Below are 21,290 nucleotides of genomic sequence, written 5' to 3'. Positions count from 1 at the left end.
CAGCAAACCCTTCTCCCCGTGGGAACAGGGCTAAGTCCCAAAGAGAACTGCGGTGTTGGCAGCATTGCTCTGGCGGGAGGGGGCAGCGGGGGGCTCACACCTGCTTCCTTTCACCTCCTCTGGGCCGATTCCTTCATAACCTCGGGGCAGGAAAGGGCCTTTCTAACTTCGATACGAACCCCAAAGCCATAAAAGGAAATATGGATAAATTTTACTACATAAAAACTCCAAAGCTTCTGTGTGGGGGAAAAAACCCACACCATACATACAAAGATAAAAACATGCTTGGGAAAATTGCAATCACAGCACAGGCTCACCTCCCCACCGCAGAAAGAGCTCCAATAAAACCAGGAGGAAAAAGACCAAGAACTAAGAGAAATAATAGCCAAAGCGCAGGACACACAGTTCCTGGAAAAAATACAAATGTTCCTGAAATGAGAAAAGATGATTAATCTCAATGAGTGGAAATGAAAACGACACTAAATGACCATTTCTCACTTATCAGATTGGCAAAAATCCAAACCGCGACCACACAACTCTGCTGGGAAGTTGTGGGAAACAGGTGCCCTCCTGCCTTGCAGGGGGAGTGCAGAATGGTACCTTCCCGTATGGAAGGTCATTTGGAAGAATCTACTGAAATCCCACATGCCCTTTACCCAGCAGACCCATGTCTGGGAGCGGATCCTTCAGCTACGCCTGGACACACAGGAAATGACCATACACAAGATTATTCGTTCCAACTTGTCTGTAGCAGCAAAAGCTTGCAAACAGCCCAGTGTTAACCAAATTATGATACATGCTCAGAGTGGAATACCACACAACTGTGAAAAAAATTAAAGACAAGAAAAGAATGAGGATGCTCTCTCTGTTCTCACTGATAAGGAACACTGCAGGGTTTATTATTAAGTGAAAAAAGCAAGTCACAGCAAAATGCATACAGGGTGCAACTTTTTTGTGCAAGAAAGTGGCAAAAAAAAAGAACATATATTTGAATTTTTTATTTGCATAAAGAAATAAAATACTGGAAGAATACACAATTAACAAACAGAAATGCTTACCACCAGGGAGCTGAGGTGGGGAATGGGGTGGAATCAAGACTTCTCAATGAGTACCTTTTAAAGCATTTTGATTTTTGCACCCAAGGGATGTATTATCGATTCAAAAACACTCTAATTAAATTTGAACAAATTGAAAGACCCTCTTGGGGAGGGAGCATCTGAAAGAAGAATGTGTTTGAATGACTAAGTGGTCCCGGAGTGCCAAAAACTGAAAGCAAATTATAAATACTCATAATCTGGCAAGGCTTTACACTATTTTGCTTTCCTAATATCCATTTACTTAATGAACACTTACTGAGCACCTACTGTGTACCAGAACCTACTGTGTTAAGTGCCGGTGAGACATAGCCCATCAGACAAGCTCCCATCCCCTTAGGGCGTCAGGGCCCATGGAAGGACTGGGGAAGGCACAGAGGGGCCCTGTCAGTGTGCTCCAAGCCACAGGAGGGACTACCTAGTTCTTCACAAGAGGAGAGGACAGATAGACACTCAGGGGACAGAAAGGCTGAGGAAGGGGAGGAGTCTGCGGGGTCGTCTTAAATTGTAACCTGAGCACCGAGCCTTGACAGCCAGCCAGCAGCCTTAGACCTCAGTCCCCAGCCAGGACTAAAACTGCAGCAAACACCACCTGAGGGCAATCCAAGTTTTAAAGGCCATCATGGGATGGCCATCTGTGGGACTCTGACCCCTGACTTCCCACTCTAAGTCACTGCCCTTGCTCTTGGAGCTGTCTGAATGCCCTTCTGCTATTGGTCAGGGGCTTTTGTCCACAACGCGATGGGAATATGAAACAGTTTAACTCCATTTCCTCTTCTCTGGAACCCCGTCTTATGAAGTTATAAGACCCCAAATTGGGTAATAAACTGACACGCTGAGTGAACTGAGTGGAGAGACAGATTCCTAACTTTCGCTTATATAGCCCTGAAATGTGATGAGATTTTAATAGGATAATGATGAGTCATATTAAGTTGTGACCCTCTGTGATCCCTGTTCTGTGTCATTGAATTTCAGCTCTTCCCTTCCCTGTCAGTAACAGCCACGACAAGTGAAGGGCTGGGGAGGGTAAAGGAAGATGGCTACGTTCCTAGCGAGGCAGGCAGGACAGGAGGGTGGCAGTTAGCAAGTGTCAAAGAGTGGAGGGAACAGGGCTCAGTATGGACTGTCTCAGAAGAAACAGAGCCCCCTTCCCACACATCTACCACACACACACACATGCACACACACAGAACTGATAAGTCTTGGAGATACAGGGAAGACTCTGGACTCCCACCTAGGATATAGGATAGGGGCTAGAGTCATTTGATCTAGATATTAAGGAAATGGTGACCTGAAGGGTAGAGGACTTGGGTACATCTGGGTTACATTTAACTTGTTCTGCTTCCCAAGAAGGGAAACAGGAATCCCAAGGACTCCCACTGGGTTCCTGCTGTGTGGACCCAGCCTATCACCCTAGTCTCTCCAGTTCTCTCCATCCTGCTAACGCCACCCTGGACTACAGCCTCATCACCTCAAACCTGGACTAGGTAGAAGCCCCTCAAGTGCCCTCCTGGCTCTAATCCACCCTCCACATTCGCCTGAAAATGCCACTTTGATTTGTCACTCTTCCGCCCAGCTCCTTCAAATTTCAAATCTCTTGTTTGGAATTCAAGTCTCTCAACAATAAGGCCTAAACTCCCCTTCTCAACCCTGTTTCCCATGATGCTTCAACCTCTTTGCTCAAGCCAATCTGGAAAACTCTCCAGGCTCAAAACCTGCCTTGTGGCTTTCTGCCTCCCAGCCCTTTACCATCACCACTTAAAGGAACCACACGGATCTTTTAAGGTCCGTCGCACATGGCACCTCCTCCAAGAGGACTTCCCCCTGTCGTCACCTTCAACCTTGTGGCCTCTCCCAAACTTAGCATGCATTCTAATCACCTGGGGGGCTTGTCAAAATGCAGAGCATGTTTCAGGGCCTGAGATCCTGCATTGTTAACAAGCTTCCAGTGAGGTTGTGCTGGAGTCCAGGAGCATACTTGGTATGGTAAGGTAGAACACCTTGCATCATTCTAACGGAATTTATCACATATGACCTTATATTATTAATGTTCATGCATGTGCCTTAGCTTCCCTTCTAGATTGAAAATCCCTTGAGAGCAGGGACCCCAGGAGACACAGTTTATAGAGTATAAATAGAGCCAGCTGTAAAATCAGCCAGCTCTAAGTTCAAGTCTTAACTCTGCAACTTACTTGCTATGATATTGAATAAGTCATATAACCGCTGAATCTCAATTTCTTTATCTGTAAAATGGGGATAAATAATATGTCCCTCCCAGAGGATGAAAGGAAATAGTGCCTGTGATTATGCCTAGCATCCTGCCTGATGTTGAACATATTGTGATTTTGGCTCCCTGTCTCTCCTTCCTCGTATCACCAGACTTTCCACAGAGTCTTGTATATGGTAAGTGCTCAAGGAATCTTCTAGGCCCAGTTTCTGCAGGAACTTCTATTTTACCTGTACAACTCTGTTCAATCCACACTGCTAAGCTTTCCTTTCTGGATATGATGCTCTAAGCAGTCACGGACCTGGAAATGTTTCACAAGCACAGCCTTCCTATCTGTTGGTGAGGACGCCACCAGAAACATAAGAATCTACTGACATCTGCCAGGGAGAAAATTCGATTTGTTCAGCTCGGAAATGAGAATTCATGAGACCCGAATGATGATAAACAACCCATCCACTCCTGTTCAGGCTCCCACACATCAGGCATTTAGAGCCTCTCCTCACTGGTCCAGGGTTTTCTTCCCAACTGCATTCCATCAAATGTCCCATGTCCCTTTCCCCATGCTCACTGGAGCTCTGGTAAATCAATGAAATCCATCTTTTCTGGGCTGCTAAAAGGGACAGCAGAGGAAGAGCCCCAGACAGAGATCAGAAGTCCTCGGTAACAGTTCTGATTCCAGTGTTACCTAAGAGTACGATTTTGGGCAAATGAAGTCTATTTTCTGAGCCTCAGTTTCCTCATCCGTAAAATAGGAGAGTGAGCCAAGGTGATCTATAAATCTCAGAGTCTTTGATTGTAGGCTAATAAACTGATTATTCTCCCATTCCATTTCATTTTAACCAGGACTTCCTGGTGCTGATACCCAGCTCTCGCTCAGGCCAGTGGAAGAAATACTTTTCAGTAGGTGGACCTTTTTCAACTTACCCTGGGAAGGTACTTTTACCTGCTTGGCCTGGTTCAAAGATAAACTGTATGTATAAGGGGCTGGCTCTGTGGCTGAGTGGTTAAGTTTGCGCACTCTGCTGCAGCGGCCCAGGGTTTCACAGGTTCAGATCCTGGGCGCGGACCTAGCATCACTCATCAAGCCAGGCTGAGCCAGCATCCCACATAGTAGAACTAGAATGACATACAGCTAGAATATACAACTACGTACTGGGGCACTTTGGGGAGAAGAAGAAAAAAAAAGATTGCAACAGATGTTAGCTCAGGGCCAATCTTTAAAAAAGAAAAAAAATGATAAACTGTATGGCAGGCCCTTTAACTGGCCACTCAATAGCAAATCTTCCTTTTTTTCCTGCTTGCTAATCAACCTCAGTTTTAGTCAAGGCAGTAATGTGACAGCTCCAGAGGTAAATCCTCAATTACTGAGGTCAGGGGTCTGAAAACTCTTTCTGTAAAGAGCCAGATAGTAAATATTTTAGGATTTGCGGGTTGCATATGGTCTCTCTCACATAGTCTTTTTTTTCCTTACTCTTCAAAATTAAAAACAAAACAAAAAGCAAAAGTGTCTTAGATCGTGGCCTGCATAGAAACAGGAGGCAGTTTGGATTTGGTGTGGGGGTGGTCCAACCATCATAATTCCATTTTTTTCTATTCTTTTGACAAACATTCACTGTCCTATCCTCCCTTTCAGCTACAGAGGGTAGAGTTCTGGACACAAAGAAAGTAGGGAAAATCTACTGGGAGCTTCTGAGAAAGATCTTGTTGTTTTCTGATAAAAGGAAGACACATGAGAGGAAAGCTAACTGTGCCTTCCCTTGCCCCATCCATCTGTCTTGAATGTGGACCTCGTGCCTGGACCTGAAGCAGCTACCTTGTGACCATGAGGCACCAACATGAGGACAAAAAGCCAATAACTTAAGAGGACTTAGCAGAAAGACATACAGAGCCTGGGTCCTGGATGATGCTGAGCTGTTGAATAAACCATGGAACCCCCTCCTTTCCATCTTTTAGTTAAATAAGATGATAAATATCAGGTTTCTGTCTCTTAAAATCCAAAATATTCTTGAAATACTAAATCTGAGGAGTTTTTTTCTCTTAATTTTTAAAACTTCAACCATCCCCTAGCCCCCAACTATGTGCCAGGCCCTGGGGTACAGTGAACCACACAATCCTCCTGCCCTCATGGGGCTTTCAGTCTAGTAGAAGAGATGACAAGGCACAGACAAGTATTGACATACCCATCAGCCCCTGGGAGCAGGTGATGAGCATCCTGAGCTCTACTCTTGGTATTCCTATGGACAAGTTATGAAATTCTCGGTAGCAAGTCTTTGAAGCACTACATTCTGAGAGACAGAATAGTGCGAAGACTAAAATGACTAATGTTCAATGGTAGATATACAGACCTGGGTTCAAATCTAGCTCCATCACTTCCCAGCTGTGTAACTTTGAGCAAGTTACTTAACTCCTTTGAGCCTCAGTTTTCACAGGTGTAAAATGAAGCTCATAATAATAAGCTACCTCCTAGGACTACTGTGAGAATTGAATGAGATAACAGAACGAAAGCATCTCTAGTTGCTTAATAGATGATAGCCAATATACAGATCAACTACAAATTTTGTTTAGCAATATGTGCTTAGAAAGAAAGACGAGAAGGAAACACAGAAAAACATCAAGAGTGGCTACCTCTGGATAGTGGGATTAGAAGCGATTATTTTTCTTCCTCATATTTTTTTCCTTCATTTTCCAAGCATATACACATATGACTCTTATAGCCAGGGGGTATATTTTCTAATGTAATTTTTGTGTTTTGAAAATAAAAATAACAGGTAGACTGAAACTTGTTGGTTCTTTTATCCTGATGGGAGATAGGTGGCCCACATTCTAGATCTAGCACTGGCATTGAACTGCACTTGTGCAATCTTAGGAAGTCACTTCACCAATGTAGGTCTAAATTTCCCTGTCTAAAATTGAAGATAACCAGACTTCCAGTTCTCTCCATGATGAGACAGCTTGCACTGGATTAACTCATCCACCAAAGACAATTGTAAAAGCTAAAAGAACGATATGAAGCCATTGGAGAGCAGTCAATACGACAGGACTGGAGGAGCTGCAAGCCTTGAGAGAAAGGAAGCCCAGGCTGTGGGCTCCGCATTCACCCTGGTGTCTCCCCTGAGGACATTTTTAATTGCTGTACCAGGAAACAGAACTCAAGCAGAATGCAGTCCATTGGGCTGGTGAGAAGTCAGAGTTTGGAGGGGACAGAATGGCTAAGATCCAAAGAGCAACATTCTAAAGAGAGAACCACAGAGAAGGAGACAAATGTACCTGCACTAAAGTCCCCCTCGAGTGTTTAGCCCGCTCCTCAGCTGCACACACAGAGAGTGAGAAACCAAAAAACCGAGGAGAAGACACCAGCTTGGAGCCTAAAGAGCTGATTAGTTGAGGAGTTAAAAGTCGCAGTTCAAGCTGGGTCAAGGTAGAAGGAACTTGGTAAACACCCAGAGCTTTCAGTTGTACACCCAGAAAGGCTGTGATCTAGGAGTAAAGATCACACCCTAATAGTATGGATAAAACTGAGAGACTGGAATTAACCAAGGCTGGACAGGATCAAGGAGACCGCTGGTTCTCTATCACCTGCTAGAACAAAATTTAACCCTCTCTGGAGGAAAGAGTGTAACATCATTCACCCAAAGCCCCTCCAACTTTGCATCCATAACATCCAGCATTAAATCAAAAACTAAAGGCACAGTGCTGAAAACAAGACCAAAAACCTGAAATCCAAGAAAAACACAGATAGTCATGCATTGCTTAACAAGGGGATATGTTCTGAGAAATGTGTCATTAGGCAATTACATTGTTGTGCAGACATCATAGAGTGTACTTACACAAACCTAGATGGTCTAGCCTACTACACACCTACATTATATGGTGCTAATCTTAGGGGACCACCATCATATATGCAGTCCATTGTTAACAAACACATCGTTATGTGGCACATGACTGTAATAGAAATGGATCCAGAGATGACTCAGATATTAGAGTTATCAGACAGGGACTTTAAAATAACTACAGTTAATATGGTTAAGGAGACAGAGGAAAAGATGGTCAAAATATAAGAAATGATGAAAAAAATAGAGGAAAAAATTGAGAATATCAACTGAGATTTGGAAAAAGGAATCAAATGGGCATTCCCAATAGAAGAAATAATACAATATCTGAAATTAAGACCACTTGGGATGAGCTTAATAGCAGACTGGACATGATAGAAAATGGGAATTGATTAACTGAAAGGCAAGTCAATAGAAAACACCAAACTGAGGTACAAAGAGAGAATAACAGACAAGAGAGAAGAGAAATGGACATAGGAAAGCATAAGAAACATATGAGGTATAGTCAAAAGGTCTAATATTCATGTAAGTAGAGTCCCTGAAGGAGGTAAGAGAGAGAATGGGGCAGAAAAAATATTTGAAGAGACAGTGGTCAAGAATTTTACAAATTTGATGAAGAACAGCCCACTGATTCAAGAAGCTCAGTAAACCCCAAGAAGAATAAATATAAGAAAACCATATCTATGCACATCATAGTCAAACTGCTGCAAACTAAAGACAAAGAAAAAGTCTTAAAGGCAGTTGAGAGATGCAAACACACATTGCATTTAAAGGAGTAAAAATAAGTCTGAAAACTACCTTGTCAACAGAAATTTAGGAAGCCAGAAGACAATGGAATGACCACTTTAAAGTGTTGGAGGAAAAAAGAAACTTATCAACCTAGAATTCTATATCCAGCAAAAATGTCCTGGATATAAGGGAAATAAAAATGTTTTTCATGCTCTACATTGCACTACTAGAAATATTAAAGAAGTTTCTTTGGGTTGAAGTAAAAATGATCCCAGAAGGAAGCATGGACTTGCTGGCAGGAATGAAGAACTCTGGGAAGGGTAAATAGGGGAATAAATATTGACTGTTTAAAACAACAATAATAATGTCTTGCAGGGCTTATAACATACGTAGAAGGAAAATACACTGAAGCAATAGCCCAGAGGGTGGGAAGAGGTAAATGAGGTTACGCCATGAGAATGCTGGGCTTGGGCTTGAAGTGGGAGGAGAAGGAATATGAGGCAGACATGAAAGGAAGGATGCACGCTATAATCCCTGAGATAACCACTCTCAAACAACATGTAATTGGAAAGCTAGCAGAGGAAAACATCCAAAAAATTTAAACTACTTAATCCCTCCCAAAAAAAAGCCAAAAAGGGAAGAATAAAAGAATAAAGACAGAGGGAACAAATCAAAATTCAATAGTAAGTTTGTTGACTTAAGCCCAACAGAGTAAGTAACTACATTAAATTGAAGTGTTCTAAATATTCCAATTAAAGATTATCAGACTGGATCTAAAATCACTATATAAAAAACCTTAATATTGAATTCAGAAAGCTTGAAAATAAAAAAGATGAAAAAAGATATATCGCAACCCACATGAAAAGAAAACTGGTATAATTATGTCAGTATCAGACAAAATAGACTTTAAGACCATAAGTATTAGTAGATATAAGGAGAAACATTTAATAATGATAAAAAGGATCATTTCAACAAGAGGATATAATAATCTTCAATTTCTAAGAAACTAATACTCCAAAACATGTAAAGCAGAAATTAACAAAACGGAAAATATAGACAACCATAATCAGAGCTTATTAAATCAGATTTAATACACCTCTTTCAGTAACTGAGAGAACAAACAACAACAACACAACCCATAATAATATGGAACATTTGAATAACACAATTAACCAACCTGATCTGATAACTAGAACACTCCATTCAATAACTGTACAATATGCAGTCTTCACAAGGGTGCATGAGCGTTTGCCAAAATAGACCACGTGTCTGGACAAAAAGCAAGTCTCAACAATTTCAGATACTGAAATCATACAGAATACGTTCTCTGACCACAGTGGAATTACAATAGAAATCAATAACAGAAAGACCACTAGGAAATACCCAAATGTTTAGAAATTAAGCAATAGATTTTAAAATAAATCATGGGCAAAGGAAGAAATCACAATTAAAACTAGAAAATAAGTCTAATTGAATGATAATGAAAGTATGACATCAGGAAAATTACAGGATATAGGTAAGCCGTGCTTAGAGGAAAACTTATAACTTTAAATGCCCATCTTGGAAAATATTGAAAGTCAGTGATCTCAGTGTGTATCTCAAAAGCATGAATAAGATAAAAAATTAAACTCAAAGAAAGTGGAAGGAAGGAAACAATAGAGATTTGAGCAGAAATAAATGAAACAGAAAAAAGATGTAAATTGAGAAAAACAACAAAGCTAAAAGTTGGATCTTTGAAAAGACTAGTAAAATTGATAAACTCTGGCAAGACTGAGTAAGAAAAACAGAGAAAACATAAATTGCCAATATCAGAAATGAAAGGGGACATCACTATAGAAGCTAAAAACATGACAAAAAGTAATAAAAGGAAAGTTTAAACAATGTCACATAAATATATTTGAAAATTTAGGTGAAATTAATTCCTTAAAAATAAAAATTTGCTAAAGTAACAAAAGAAGAAAGAAAAATATGAATAATCCTATTGCTATTTTACAAATTAAACCCAACATTAAAAACTTTTCCTCAAAGAAAAGTCCAAACCCAGAGGACTTCAGTGTTGAATTCCTCCTAATATTTAAGAAATAAATAATGCTAATCTTACACAAAGTCCTCAGGAGAAAAAAAAAGAAGAAATTTCCCACCTCTTTTTATGAGGCCTGTATAACCTCAACACCAAAACCTGACAAGGCTATTGTTAGAAAGGAAAATCATAGGCCAACAAATCTCATAAACATAGACATCAAAATTCTTAACAAAATAGTAGACGATCTAACCTGGAAATATATAAAAAGATAATACTTCTAACCAAGCACAATTTGTTCCAGCAATGCAAGGTTGGTTTAACATTCAAAATTCAATTAACGTAATTCACAATGTTAACAAAATAAAGGAGAAAAACATACGATCAACTCGATAGATGCAGAAAAAACATGTGATAAAGTTCAACACCCATTCAAGAAAGATATCTCAGCAAACGAGGGATTTGATAAGGAATATCTACAAAAAATCCACAACCAACATCATACTTAATGGTGAAACAGGAAACTCTTTCCCTGCTAGGTTAGAAACAAGGCAAGGATGTCTACTAACACCATTTCAACTCAGCATTGCACTAGAGGTCCCAGCCAGTGCTAAGGTACAGAAGAGAAATAAAAATATAAAGACTATAAAAGAAGACAGAGAATTATCATTATTCTCAGGTGACGTGATTGTGTTTATAGAAAATTTTCAAAAGGTAAACTCATAATAAGCAAATTTAGCAAACTGGCTGGACACGAAGTCATTACCTAAAAAATTAATTGTATTTGCATATGCTAGCAACTAACAATTATAAAAAAATTAAAAATACTACTATTTACAATAGCACTGAAAACATAAATTACCTAGGAATAAATCTAAAGGAAGATGCGCAAAACCTCCACACTGAAATACACAAAACACTGCCGAGAAAAATTAAAGGCCATCCAATACATGGATGTCCAAACTCCCGCACATAGATTAGAAATTCGATGCTGGTAAGATGTCAGTTCTAGCAGATTTTTTGATGCATGTGAAAATGGACAAGTTGATTCTAAAATCCATATGAAAATAGAAAAGAACTTAACCAAAACAATCTTGAAAAAGAGGTCTCAAGCCACCAGATGTCCCAACTTATTATAAAGGTGCAGTAACAAAGACTATGGCACTGGTCCAAAAATAGACAAGGAGACCAATGGTTGGCAATAAAGATGAAGACGTAGATCCAGGGGCCGGCCCTGTGGCCGAGTGGTTAAGTTCGCATGCCCCGCTGCGGTGGCCCAGGCTTTCGCCAGTTTGGATCCTGGGTGCAGACCTAGCACCACTCATCAAGCCATGCTGAAGCGACATCCGACATAGCAGAACTAGAGGCACCTACAACTAGAATAGACAGCTGTGTACTGGGAGGCTTTGGGGAGAAGAAAAAGAAGAAGAAAAAGAAGATTGGCAACAGATGTTAGCTCAGGTGCCAATCTTTAAAAAAAAAAAAGACAGATTCAAATATATATGATCTCCTAATTTATGAACAGTGGGTAAAGTATATTCTTTTTTTAAAAAAGATGCTCTATGCTTCAAAAATTAAAAATAAAAAAGGAACTTTGACTTCTCCTTAACATCATATACAAAAATTCCAGATGGACAGTTGATATAAAAGTAAAACATAAAATAATAAAATTTATAGATGATACCATGAAAAAATCTTCATGACCTTGAGGTAGGCACAGATTTCTTAGTATGACACAAAATGCACCAACTATAAAAGAAAAACACTGATAAACTGTACTTTATAAGAATTAAGAACTTATGTCATTGAAAGATACCACTAAGAGAATGAAAAGGCAGACCACAACCCGAGAGATGTTTGCAATACTTTCATCTGAGAAACATCTCCTATTCAGAATATAAAAACAACTCTTACAAATCAAGAAGGAAAAGACAAATAGCACAATCAAAAAGAAAAAACCAACAGGCAAAAACCTGAACAGGTAATTTACAAAAGAGGATATCCACAAGAATATTCAAAGCACCAATCCTTCTCAAATTCTCCCAAAAAATGGAAGAGGAGAGAACTCTTCCAAACTCATTCTACAAGACCAGCTCTATCTTGATGTCAAAGCCAGATGAAGATACTACCAGAAAAGAAAACTATAGATCAATATTCCTTATTAATATTGATGTAAAAATCCTCAAGAAAATGCTAACAGAATTCAACAGTGCGTTAAAGAATTATACACCATGACCAAGTGGGATTTATGCCTTGAATGCAAAGCTGGTTCAACATATGAAAATCAGTCCATGTAAGATACCACATTAACAAAATAACCACATGATCATCCCAATTCACGCAGAAAAAGTGCTTGACAAAATTCAACACCCTTTCATGATGAAAACACTCAACAAAATAGGAACAGAAGAAAACTAACATTATAAGGCCTATGTGAAAAACCCACAGCAAACATCATACTCAATGGTAAAAAACCAAAAGTTTTTCCTTTAAGACCAGGAGCAAGATAAGGACGCACACTTTTGCCACTTGTATTCAACGTAGTACAGAAAGTCGTAGCCAGAGCAATTAGACAAGAAGATTACACACACACAATTGTTAATAAATGAATTCAGCAAAGTTGCAGGATACAAAATCAACACATGAAAATCAGTTGCACCTCTCTGCACTAACAATAAACAATCCAAAAAAAAATTAAGAAGACAATTTTACAGTCATGCTTTGCCTAACGACAGGGATATGTTCTGAGAAATGCGTCAGGCAACTTTGTCATCATGCGAATGTCATAGAGTGTACTTACACAAACCTAATGTTCTAGCCTGCGACACACCTAGGCTATATGGTACTAATCTTATGGGACGGCCGTTGTATATGTGGTCTGTCGTCGACTGAAACGTTGTCATACAGTGCATGACTGTATTTACAACAGCATTAAAAAGAATAAAATACTTAGGAATAAACTTAATCAACGAAGCAAAAGACTTGTACACTGAAAACTACAAAACATTGTTGAGAGAATTAAAGACTTAAATCAATGGAAAGACATCCTGTGTTCATGGATTGAAGACAATATTGTTAAGATGTCAATACTACTCAGAGACCTATAGATTCAATGCAATCTCTATAAAAAGTCAAACATTTTTTTACACAAATAGAAAAATCCATCCTAAAATTCCTATGGAATCTCAGGAGACCCTGAATAGCCAAAACTGTCTTTAAAAAGAACAACATCACAACTCTCACCTTTCTTGACTTCAAAACTTACTGCAAAGCAACAGTAATCAAAACAATGTTGTCCCAGCATATAGACAGAAATATAGGCAAATAGAACAAAGAGCCCAGGAATAAGCCCTCGCATATATGGTCAAACGATTTTTCACTAGGGTGTCAAGGCCACTCAATGGAGAAAGGACAGTCTTTTCAACAAATGGTGCTGGGAAAACTGGAAATCCACATTACAAAAGAATGAATTTGGACCCTTACTTTATACTATATCCAAAAACAACTCAAAATGGGTCAAAAACCTCAACATAAGAGCTAAAAGCATAAAAATTTTGGAAGAAAATGTACAGGAAAAGCTTCGTGACATTGGATTTGGCAATGATTTCTTGAATATGACACCAAAAGCACAGGCAGCAAAAGAAAAGACAGATAAATTGCACCACATCAAAAATAAAAACTTCTATGCATCAAAGGACACAATCGACAAAGTAAAAAACAACCCACAGAATGGAAGAAAATATATGCAAATCATATATCTAACAAGGAATTAATACGCAGAATATATAAAGAACTCCTACAATTCAACAACAAGAAAAGGAACGATCCTATTAAAAAACGGGCAAAGGACATGAATAGATATTTCTCCACAGAAGATATACAAATGGTCAATAAGTACATGAAAAGATGGTCAACATCAAAATCATTAGGGAAATATAAATCAAAACCACAATGAGCTACTACTTCACATCCATTAGGATGGCTATTATAAAAAAATCCAGGAAATAACAAGTATCAGCAAGAAAGTGGAGAAATTGGAACTCTTGTGCATTGCTGGTGACAATGTAAAATGGTGCAGCTGCTATGGAAAATAGTATAGTAGTTCCTCAAAATATTAAACATGGACTTAGCATATGATCCAGCAATTCCACTTCTGGGTATATACCCAAAAGAACTGAAAGCAGGCACTCTAACAGATATTTGTACCCTCGTATTCATAGAAGCATCATTCACAACAGTCAAAGGTGGAAATAACCCAAATGTCCATCAATGGATGAATGGATAAACAAAATGTGCTATACGCATACAACGTAATGTCCTTCAGCCTTGAAAAGGAAGGAAATTCTGACATATTCTACAACATGGATGAACCTTGAAGATATTATGCTAAGTGAAATAAGCCAGTCACAAAAGGACAAATTCTGTGTGATTCCACTTATATGAGATACTTAGTCCTACTGATAGAGGCAGAAAGTAGAATGGTGGTGCCAGGGGCTGGGGAAAGGGAGAATGAGAAGTTATTGTTTAATGGGTACAGAGTTTCTGTTTGGGAAGATGAAAAAAGTTCTGGAGATGGATGGTGGTGATGGCTGCACAAGGTGAATGTACTTAATGCCACTGAACTATATGCTTAAAATGGTAAATTCTATGTTATGCATGTTTTATAACAATAAAATAAAACTAAAAAAAAAAGGATGATCAGAGATGCTTAAGAAACAGTCATTAAATTGATACATAAATTGTGGTATACTTGCATACAATGGAATACTATATAGTAATGAAAAAGAGCTACTGCTACAAACAACATGGATGAATCCCACAGACACTATGTTGAGTGAAAAAACTACATACAAAAGAATAGAGAATCTCTAATTTCATTTGTATGAAGTTTCAAAAACAGGCAAAACCGAACTATAGTGATAAAAGTCAGGACAGTAGTTATTGACAGGGATGAGACATGAGGGAGCCTCCTGGGGTGCTAGAGACGTTCTAGGTCTTTTCTGGGTGGTGGTTACACAGGTGGATACAACATGGAAAAAAAAATTTCATCAAAGTCTTCACAAAAGATTTGTGTACTTTATGTTCAATTTATCTCAATTTTATAAAATGAAGGAAAATAGTAATGATAGAAGGACAATGCTGGAAGGGACTCTAGAAGGAAGCTGGTCAACATGTCTAACAAACGCTTTTGGGGATTATGGAGCGAGTGGTGCTTGGCCCATATTTTGAGAAGATTGAACTAAGGAGACACACTTTAGCAACCAAGGGAGAAAGACACTTCTGCCCCTGTTGGGATGACATTTAAATAAGTCGCCCCCACTTTTGTAATACTTAAGGGGCAAATACAAATCCCAAGTAGTCTTCTGCTCTTAATACAAGGTACGCAGAAGCACCAGTCTCATAACACAGGGAAAGGTATAAACACTGCAATTTATATCGTTCTATAAACTCCAACTCTCTAGTCCAAAATCCAAGAGAAACTTTTACTTTCCAATAGAAAGGACATTTGTGATGCTACAACAATCCCATGACACATCAACTTTAAACCCACATCTACAGTGACACAGAAGACTGCCTTTCCCATTCAGGGTCCACATTTGCCCAACTGGAACATCACTGTAATGGGGTCTTTGGGGACTCAGACAACGTGAATCTGTGAACAGCAAGTTTTTGCCGTGACCTCGGTTTCCACATCCCCCTGTCTGGATTACACTCCCCATTGCAGAAAACTACAGGGAGGGCCTGGGGTACTTCATAAATGGCTTGAGTCTCTTGTTCCAGGGGACTTGCCCAGCCTAGCATTCTAGAAGCACCATGCCTCCCATCAGGACACTGGCCGTGTCTAGGATGTTGTGGAAGAATGAGTTTCAAGCACTTACTTTCATCATTAGAGACATTCCCCAGAGAGGTGTGGCTGGAATAACGTTTGTTTTCACTTTCATTGAGACATCTTTCAATCCAGCTCTCTAAAAAAAAGAAAGAAAGAAAGAAAATCACGGAATTGCAGAATTGCCGTGGGCGTTTGTGAAGAGACAGGAACATCACGAACGCGATAGATTTAAATGCCTGTCAACTCTCCCCTGAGATCTGCCCCAACCTGGAGCTGGATGTTCCGTGAAGCTCCACACGCACCATGGCTGAGAAGACTCGGCAGAGTAGTTTGCAGGCAAAATGGTAGCTAAAGCCCCACTTGAGTATCTCTTCGTCAAATTCTACTATTTTGGAGTATTCATAACCCAATAGTATACAACTGAGGATCATCTTCCTTTGCAAAGAAGGTATGTTCCAGAGTAGTTTGAAGAACAAAATCTGGTCAGCTGAATCACTGATGGTGGTCTGCAGACTTGTAAACTAGCAGCAGAACCTCTCCTTTGGTTGGAAACAAAAAGAAAAGCAGATAATCCCGAGGGCTCTGGCTGAAGCGGAGAAGGAGGGCAAGGAAACTTGCAACTCCCCTCCCTTTGCCCAGTGACCCCTGAACGGGCTCTTCCAAGACAGACCGAAAGACACTGCAGGAGGAGGTCTCAAAAGCTCTATAATAGCCATGTAGTACTTTTAAAATGCAAAAAACTATGACGTTTTAATCCAATTCCGAAGGCTACAAATGTACTCTGCACAATGTAGCATAATGCTTATTCCACGGTCTAGCCCATTCACTATTCATTCATTCACCGTCAGCTAAGTACAGTCAGCTCTGCTAGGATGCTTGTTTTGAAAATACGAATATGTTCCAATGCAAATCATATATTAGGGAACACTTAGAGCATAGTGCAAGCTTCGTGTTTGCTTATGCTTGATTTCTTCCTTAAAAATTATTAAGTGAACGCAGAAAACCCCACGTAGCTGAACTATTCCCACAGGAACAGGCAAAATGCACGCGTGCTCACACCTCCGACGTCTACCAGCTACTTCAGTTCATCGTGTGTGTTATGAGTCACACCTGCCCAGATAACCCAACTTCTAGCTCTTCACAATAACTCACAAGCTGCAGCCCTTCCAAAGCCCGCTTCCAGAAGCAGACTTCAGGTCTTCTCCAAGGTGAAGGGCCATGTTTACTGTATTTGTGTCTCTCTTAACCATTTAACGTGTGCAGAACTGTGCTATCATTTTTATCAGGTTCCAATCTTTTGTGTGTGTGTGTGTCACTGACAAAGTTTTTGAGTGTCGTATCCCTAGCTTATTTTTCCAGTTAACTCTGTGGTTTTTATTGTGCAATTCTGCAGAACAGTGGTGATTTTCAAGACTGCATATGCGGTGTCATAGCAGAACTAACTACACCTGTGGCTGTGTGCTTCTCAACACTGCAGTGTCCTGTTGCCGTCTTTATAACATGGGACTAGTATTTATTTATTTATTTATTTTTTTAAAGATTGGCACCTGAGCTAACATCTGTTGCCAATCTTTCATTTTTTTCCTTCTTCTTCTTCTTCTCTCCAAAGCCCCTCCCCCCCACCCCACCCAGTTGTATATTCTAGTTGTGAGTGCCTCTGGTTGTGCCATGTGGAACGCCACCTCAGCATGGCCTGATGGGCGGTGCCATGTCCATGCCCAGGATCCGAACTGGCGAAACCCTGGGCCGCCCAAGCAGAGCACATGAACTTAACCACTCGGCCACAGGGCCGGCCCCTAGACTAGCATTTATTGAACATCTAGTTTGACATCTATTTAAACATGCCCTTTACATATGTTATGTCAGTGAATTCTGACAACTCTAGGAAGTAAAGATTTTAATTTCTATTTTTCCTAGAAAGCAATGATGCTTAGAGATTAAGTAAAGTCACTCCTTGTTATACAAAGAGCCGAGGGAAAGATTGTGAGTTGACACGTTAGGTAGCATATTGTAAGAAGAAGCCACACTGAGGAGGATGCTATGTAGAGACGGGGGAGGCAAACGCAAACAGCAGGGAGAAACGTTGAGTTTGTGTCTCGTATTTTATGTTCCAACAAACTGCTCTTTTAAAAGCAGCTTCCAAAATTGCAAATAAGTAGGGGGAAATATCCAAGGGGAGGAACAGGAGCCAGCTTGTTAAGAGGATATGGAAATCTGGTACTTCTGGGGAAACACTGAGCAGCAGAGAAATCCAAAACATTAAAACGCTACCCCTACCAGCTACCAAAGGCATAATGTAGAAACAAATGGCTTGTAATGTTTTCAAGGCTGCGATGGCACAAGGTGGGTGTTCGTCATCACATCATATCCAAACACATCTGGATACACATCTCCAGAATTCTCTTTAGGACTCTCCAGAATGTCTCCACTCAAATCTTCTAATCGCTTCGAGTCCTGGCACATTTTCCCTGGCAACAGCCATGGCTGGTTTTGGATGGCATCTACTGAAATTTGCAGCCCCTTCCTCCGCCAAATCATACCTCCAAAAGCCACTCCTATGTTCCGGGCCAGGCCCTGGTCTTCCTACGTAGGTATTTACATGCAGTTACTCTCACATGTGTGTGGGCGCACACTCACGCATATACCCACCCCCCTTCAGCAGAAACGGGGAACTAAGAGAAACACTCTTCCTCTCACCCATTTGCCTGTGCCAGCATCAGGCCTGTTAAAACTGGAGTTCTTGGAAGGGCCCATTCTTGCAGGTGAGAATTCCCAGTGACTGGTGGGGCACTCTCTGAAGAACTCATGGCAACATTCCAGACAGAAGCCAGCTCTAAACATTAGGTGGGCCCAAAGAAAGCAACACTCGCCCACACGAGTCCAAAGCAAGTAAGAGCTTTCCTGGCGGCTGTGCCTCTCCTCCATACTGCCCAACCCCAACACTGGAGAGAGATGAAAGTAAGGTTACAAGAAGGGAGAGAGGGCTGGGAGTGACACGAAGAAATCTCACCAAATAACCCTTTCCCCCACCCATTGCACCTGCTCCGGTCTCTCTGACCCCATGGCCCATGCCTATAGCCACTCTGCTACCCAGCTCTGCTCCCTGGGGCAACACAGAGTAAGTGTGGTCTCTCTTGCACATGACAGATGTAAGAAGACAGCCATCATTTCTCCATTTTTCTGGTCAAAGTACCCCACCTGTTTCAGCTCTTTCTTGGAAGAAATTGTTCCCACTTCTTTGCCATCCAGTTCACTTGCTTCTGGCTGTCTTCCAGTTAACCAAGGTCCATTGGAACCTGTGGCACCTAGGATGAACTCGGAGGGTCCACACAGTGGTCTGAGCAGTGCCAAGTATGGCAGAACCATCACCTCTGTAGTTCTGGACACTCAGAGCCTTCAAGGGCTTGCATTCCAGACTGCAGGGATGCGACACCTGGAATATCCAAGCAGGCCACGGGCCTTGGATCCACAGGTGTCCTTTGACCTTTGTCTTCCTCCCTAGTGAGGCCCTCTACAGGGACATCTGGAACTCGCGTCTGATAAGTCAGCTTGCTCCATATGATCGGAAGGCCTCTATTTAGGTCACCAGAAGTAAGCTTTATATTCTTTAAAACTATTAACAACAGATTTGGGTGTTGCAAAGATCTAGAATTACTGGACCAGAATGACAGGTATATTGAATTTTATAAAGCACTGTGTTCATCTAACTTATTTATTTGTAGATTATGTGATTTAATAATAATAAAGGCCACCAAATACTGAGCCTTTATGGGCCACTCATTGTGCAATGCGTTACGCCATCATACTTAATCTTCATAACAACCCTATGAGGTGGGTGCTGTTAATATGCACATTTTAGAGATGAGAAAACTAAGACTCAGAAAGATTAGGTGACTTGTCCAAAGTCACGCAGCTAGTAAGAGGCAGGACCAGCATTGAAACTCGAGTCATAACCACAATGCTCTCTCCAAGTGTGAACTGAGCTCTCCTCTGACGTCCCACATAGTCTCCAGGACATGGTGCCAATATTGCAGCACTGATCACAGTCTGCTTTGCATTAGAACTTTTGCTAAAACTCTACTCACATATTACAAATTTTACTAAATTCATTTACTTATTTCTTTGCCAGCCTTTGTTATTCATAACAGGCTCTTCAGTTTAGAACTTAAACATCTTAAGAATGGAGTCTGTTTTATTCTATTTCTTTTTTTGAAGAAGATTAGCCCGGAGCTAACATCTGCCACCAATCCTCCTCTTTTTGCTGAGGAATATTGGCCCTGAGCTAACATCTGTGCCAATCTTCATCTATTTTGTATGTGGGACACCTGCCACAGCATGGCTTGATAAGCAGTGCATAGGTCCGCACCCAGGATCCAATCCGGCAAACCCCTGGCCGTCAAAGGGGAGGGAGAGAAATTTTGTTCTATTTTGCTCCATATTTTGTTCTATTCCTTTTGACTCTCTTATTGCCTGGTATAAAGTTTTTCCTGTAGTCTGGCCTCAATAAATGGTACATTATTGACATATGCGATATCAAAGAATGCACAGCATATAGACAGACACATCCACATATCTATAGAACTTACTAATCATTTTCTTTTTTACCACATAAGGCATAAAAAAGTATACATGCAAGGCGATTTGCCAAATAAAGTAAAATTCAACCAACATTTGTTTTGTGACTTCTAGATAGAAGAAGCTGTAATAAAGAGAAGCTTCTAGACTTGAATAAGGCTGACTTCTGTCCTCTAGCTGTCATCTAGAAAATGAGGCAGATGCTACTCCCCAAACTCATAAGTGCGGGAACCCTGTCATTTTTCTTTACCACCTTGCTCCCAGAAGCTGGCACTCTGCCCCACAGATGTTGCACAATAAATATGTGTTGTTAAATGCATTACTTTCTTTGAAAAACAACATTAAATTCCTACTGTGCACCAGCTACCATGCAAAGTATTTTCACATATGTGGTTTAAACTAAACCTCAGAACAATATTACAGGGTATGTTTTCATATCTCTTTTTATAGATATGAAAACTGAGGCTTGAAGCAAAATTCTAATACAAAGCAGACTATGATCAATGCTGTAATATTGGCACTGTGTTTTGGGACATAGGAGGAAAGCTCAGTTCACACTTGAATAACTTCCTGCTCCCAGCTGCCTTATTCTTGATCCATAAAACTCATCTGACCTTTCAGCGAGGACCAAGCTTGCTCTAAGTGCCCAACAGGATTTAGCAAGGGCTGTGAGTGTAGGCTCCTGGGCTGCAAAGCATCACTTCACCCGACTCATCTGAGATCATGGGCAGGAAGGAGGATGCTAATAACGCCTTGTGGATTTTCACTTTATGAGGAGTTTAACTCACACTCCTTAGAGGCAGCTCTTCATGCCTCCCTGCTTTGGATTGGGTTTCTAGCAGGCTTGCTTCCCTTTGCAGCAGCAAAGAACAACCAGGAAGTAGCTGCATCCAGGACATGGCACATCCAAGGCAGTCAAGGCTCAGAGCAGGGCTTCCTGAACGTGTCTTGGTCTGGTAGGAGGAGCCAACTAAGGTGGTTATCC

At 40.5% G+C, this 21,290-nt stretch overlaps 1 protein-coding gene across 5 annotated transcripts in view; it reads right to left on the bottom strand.

Moving 5' to 3' along the window:
- The window catches only part of RFX4 (regulatory factor X4), a 177,584-nt gene that overhangs the window by 120,312 nt on the left and 35,982 nt on the right, over positions 1–21,290 (bottom strand). For all 5 annotated transcript variants that reach the window (XM_070599807.1, XM_070599804.1, XM_070599805.1 and 2 more), the window contains one exon: positions 15,780–15,866. Coding sequence is in view for 2 of the 5 variants with exons in the window: in XM_070599804.1 (XP_070455905.1) it covers positions 15,780–15,866 (87 nt within the window). In the remaining 3 variants the exon portion in view is untranslated. The remainder of the gene's footprint in view (positions 1–15,779; positions 15,867–21,290) is intronic.

This window comes from Equus przewalskii, chromosome 29, assembly GCF_037783145.1.
Source record: "Equus przewalskii isolate Varuska chromosome 29, EquPr2, whole genome shotgun sequence".
NCBI lineage: Eukaryota > Metazoa > Chordata > Mammalia > Perissodactyla > Equidae > Equus > Equus przewalskii.
This window is presented reverse-complemented; position numbering and strand designations above follow the sequence as displayed.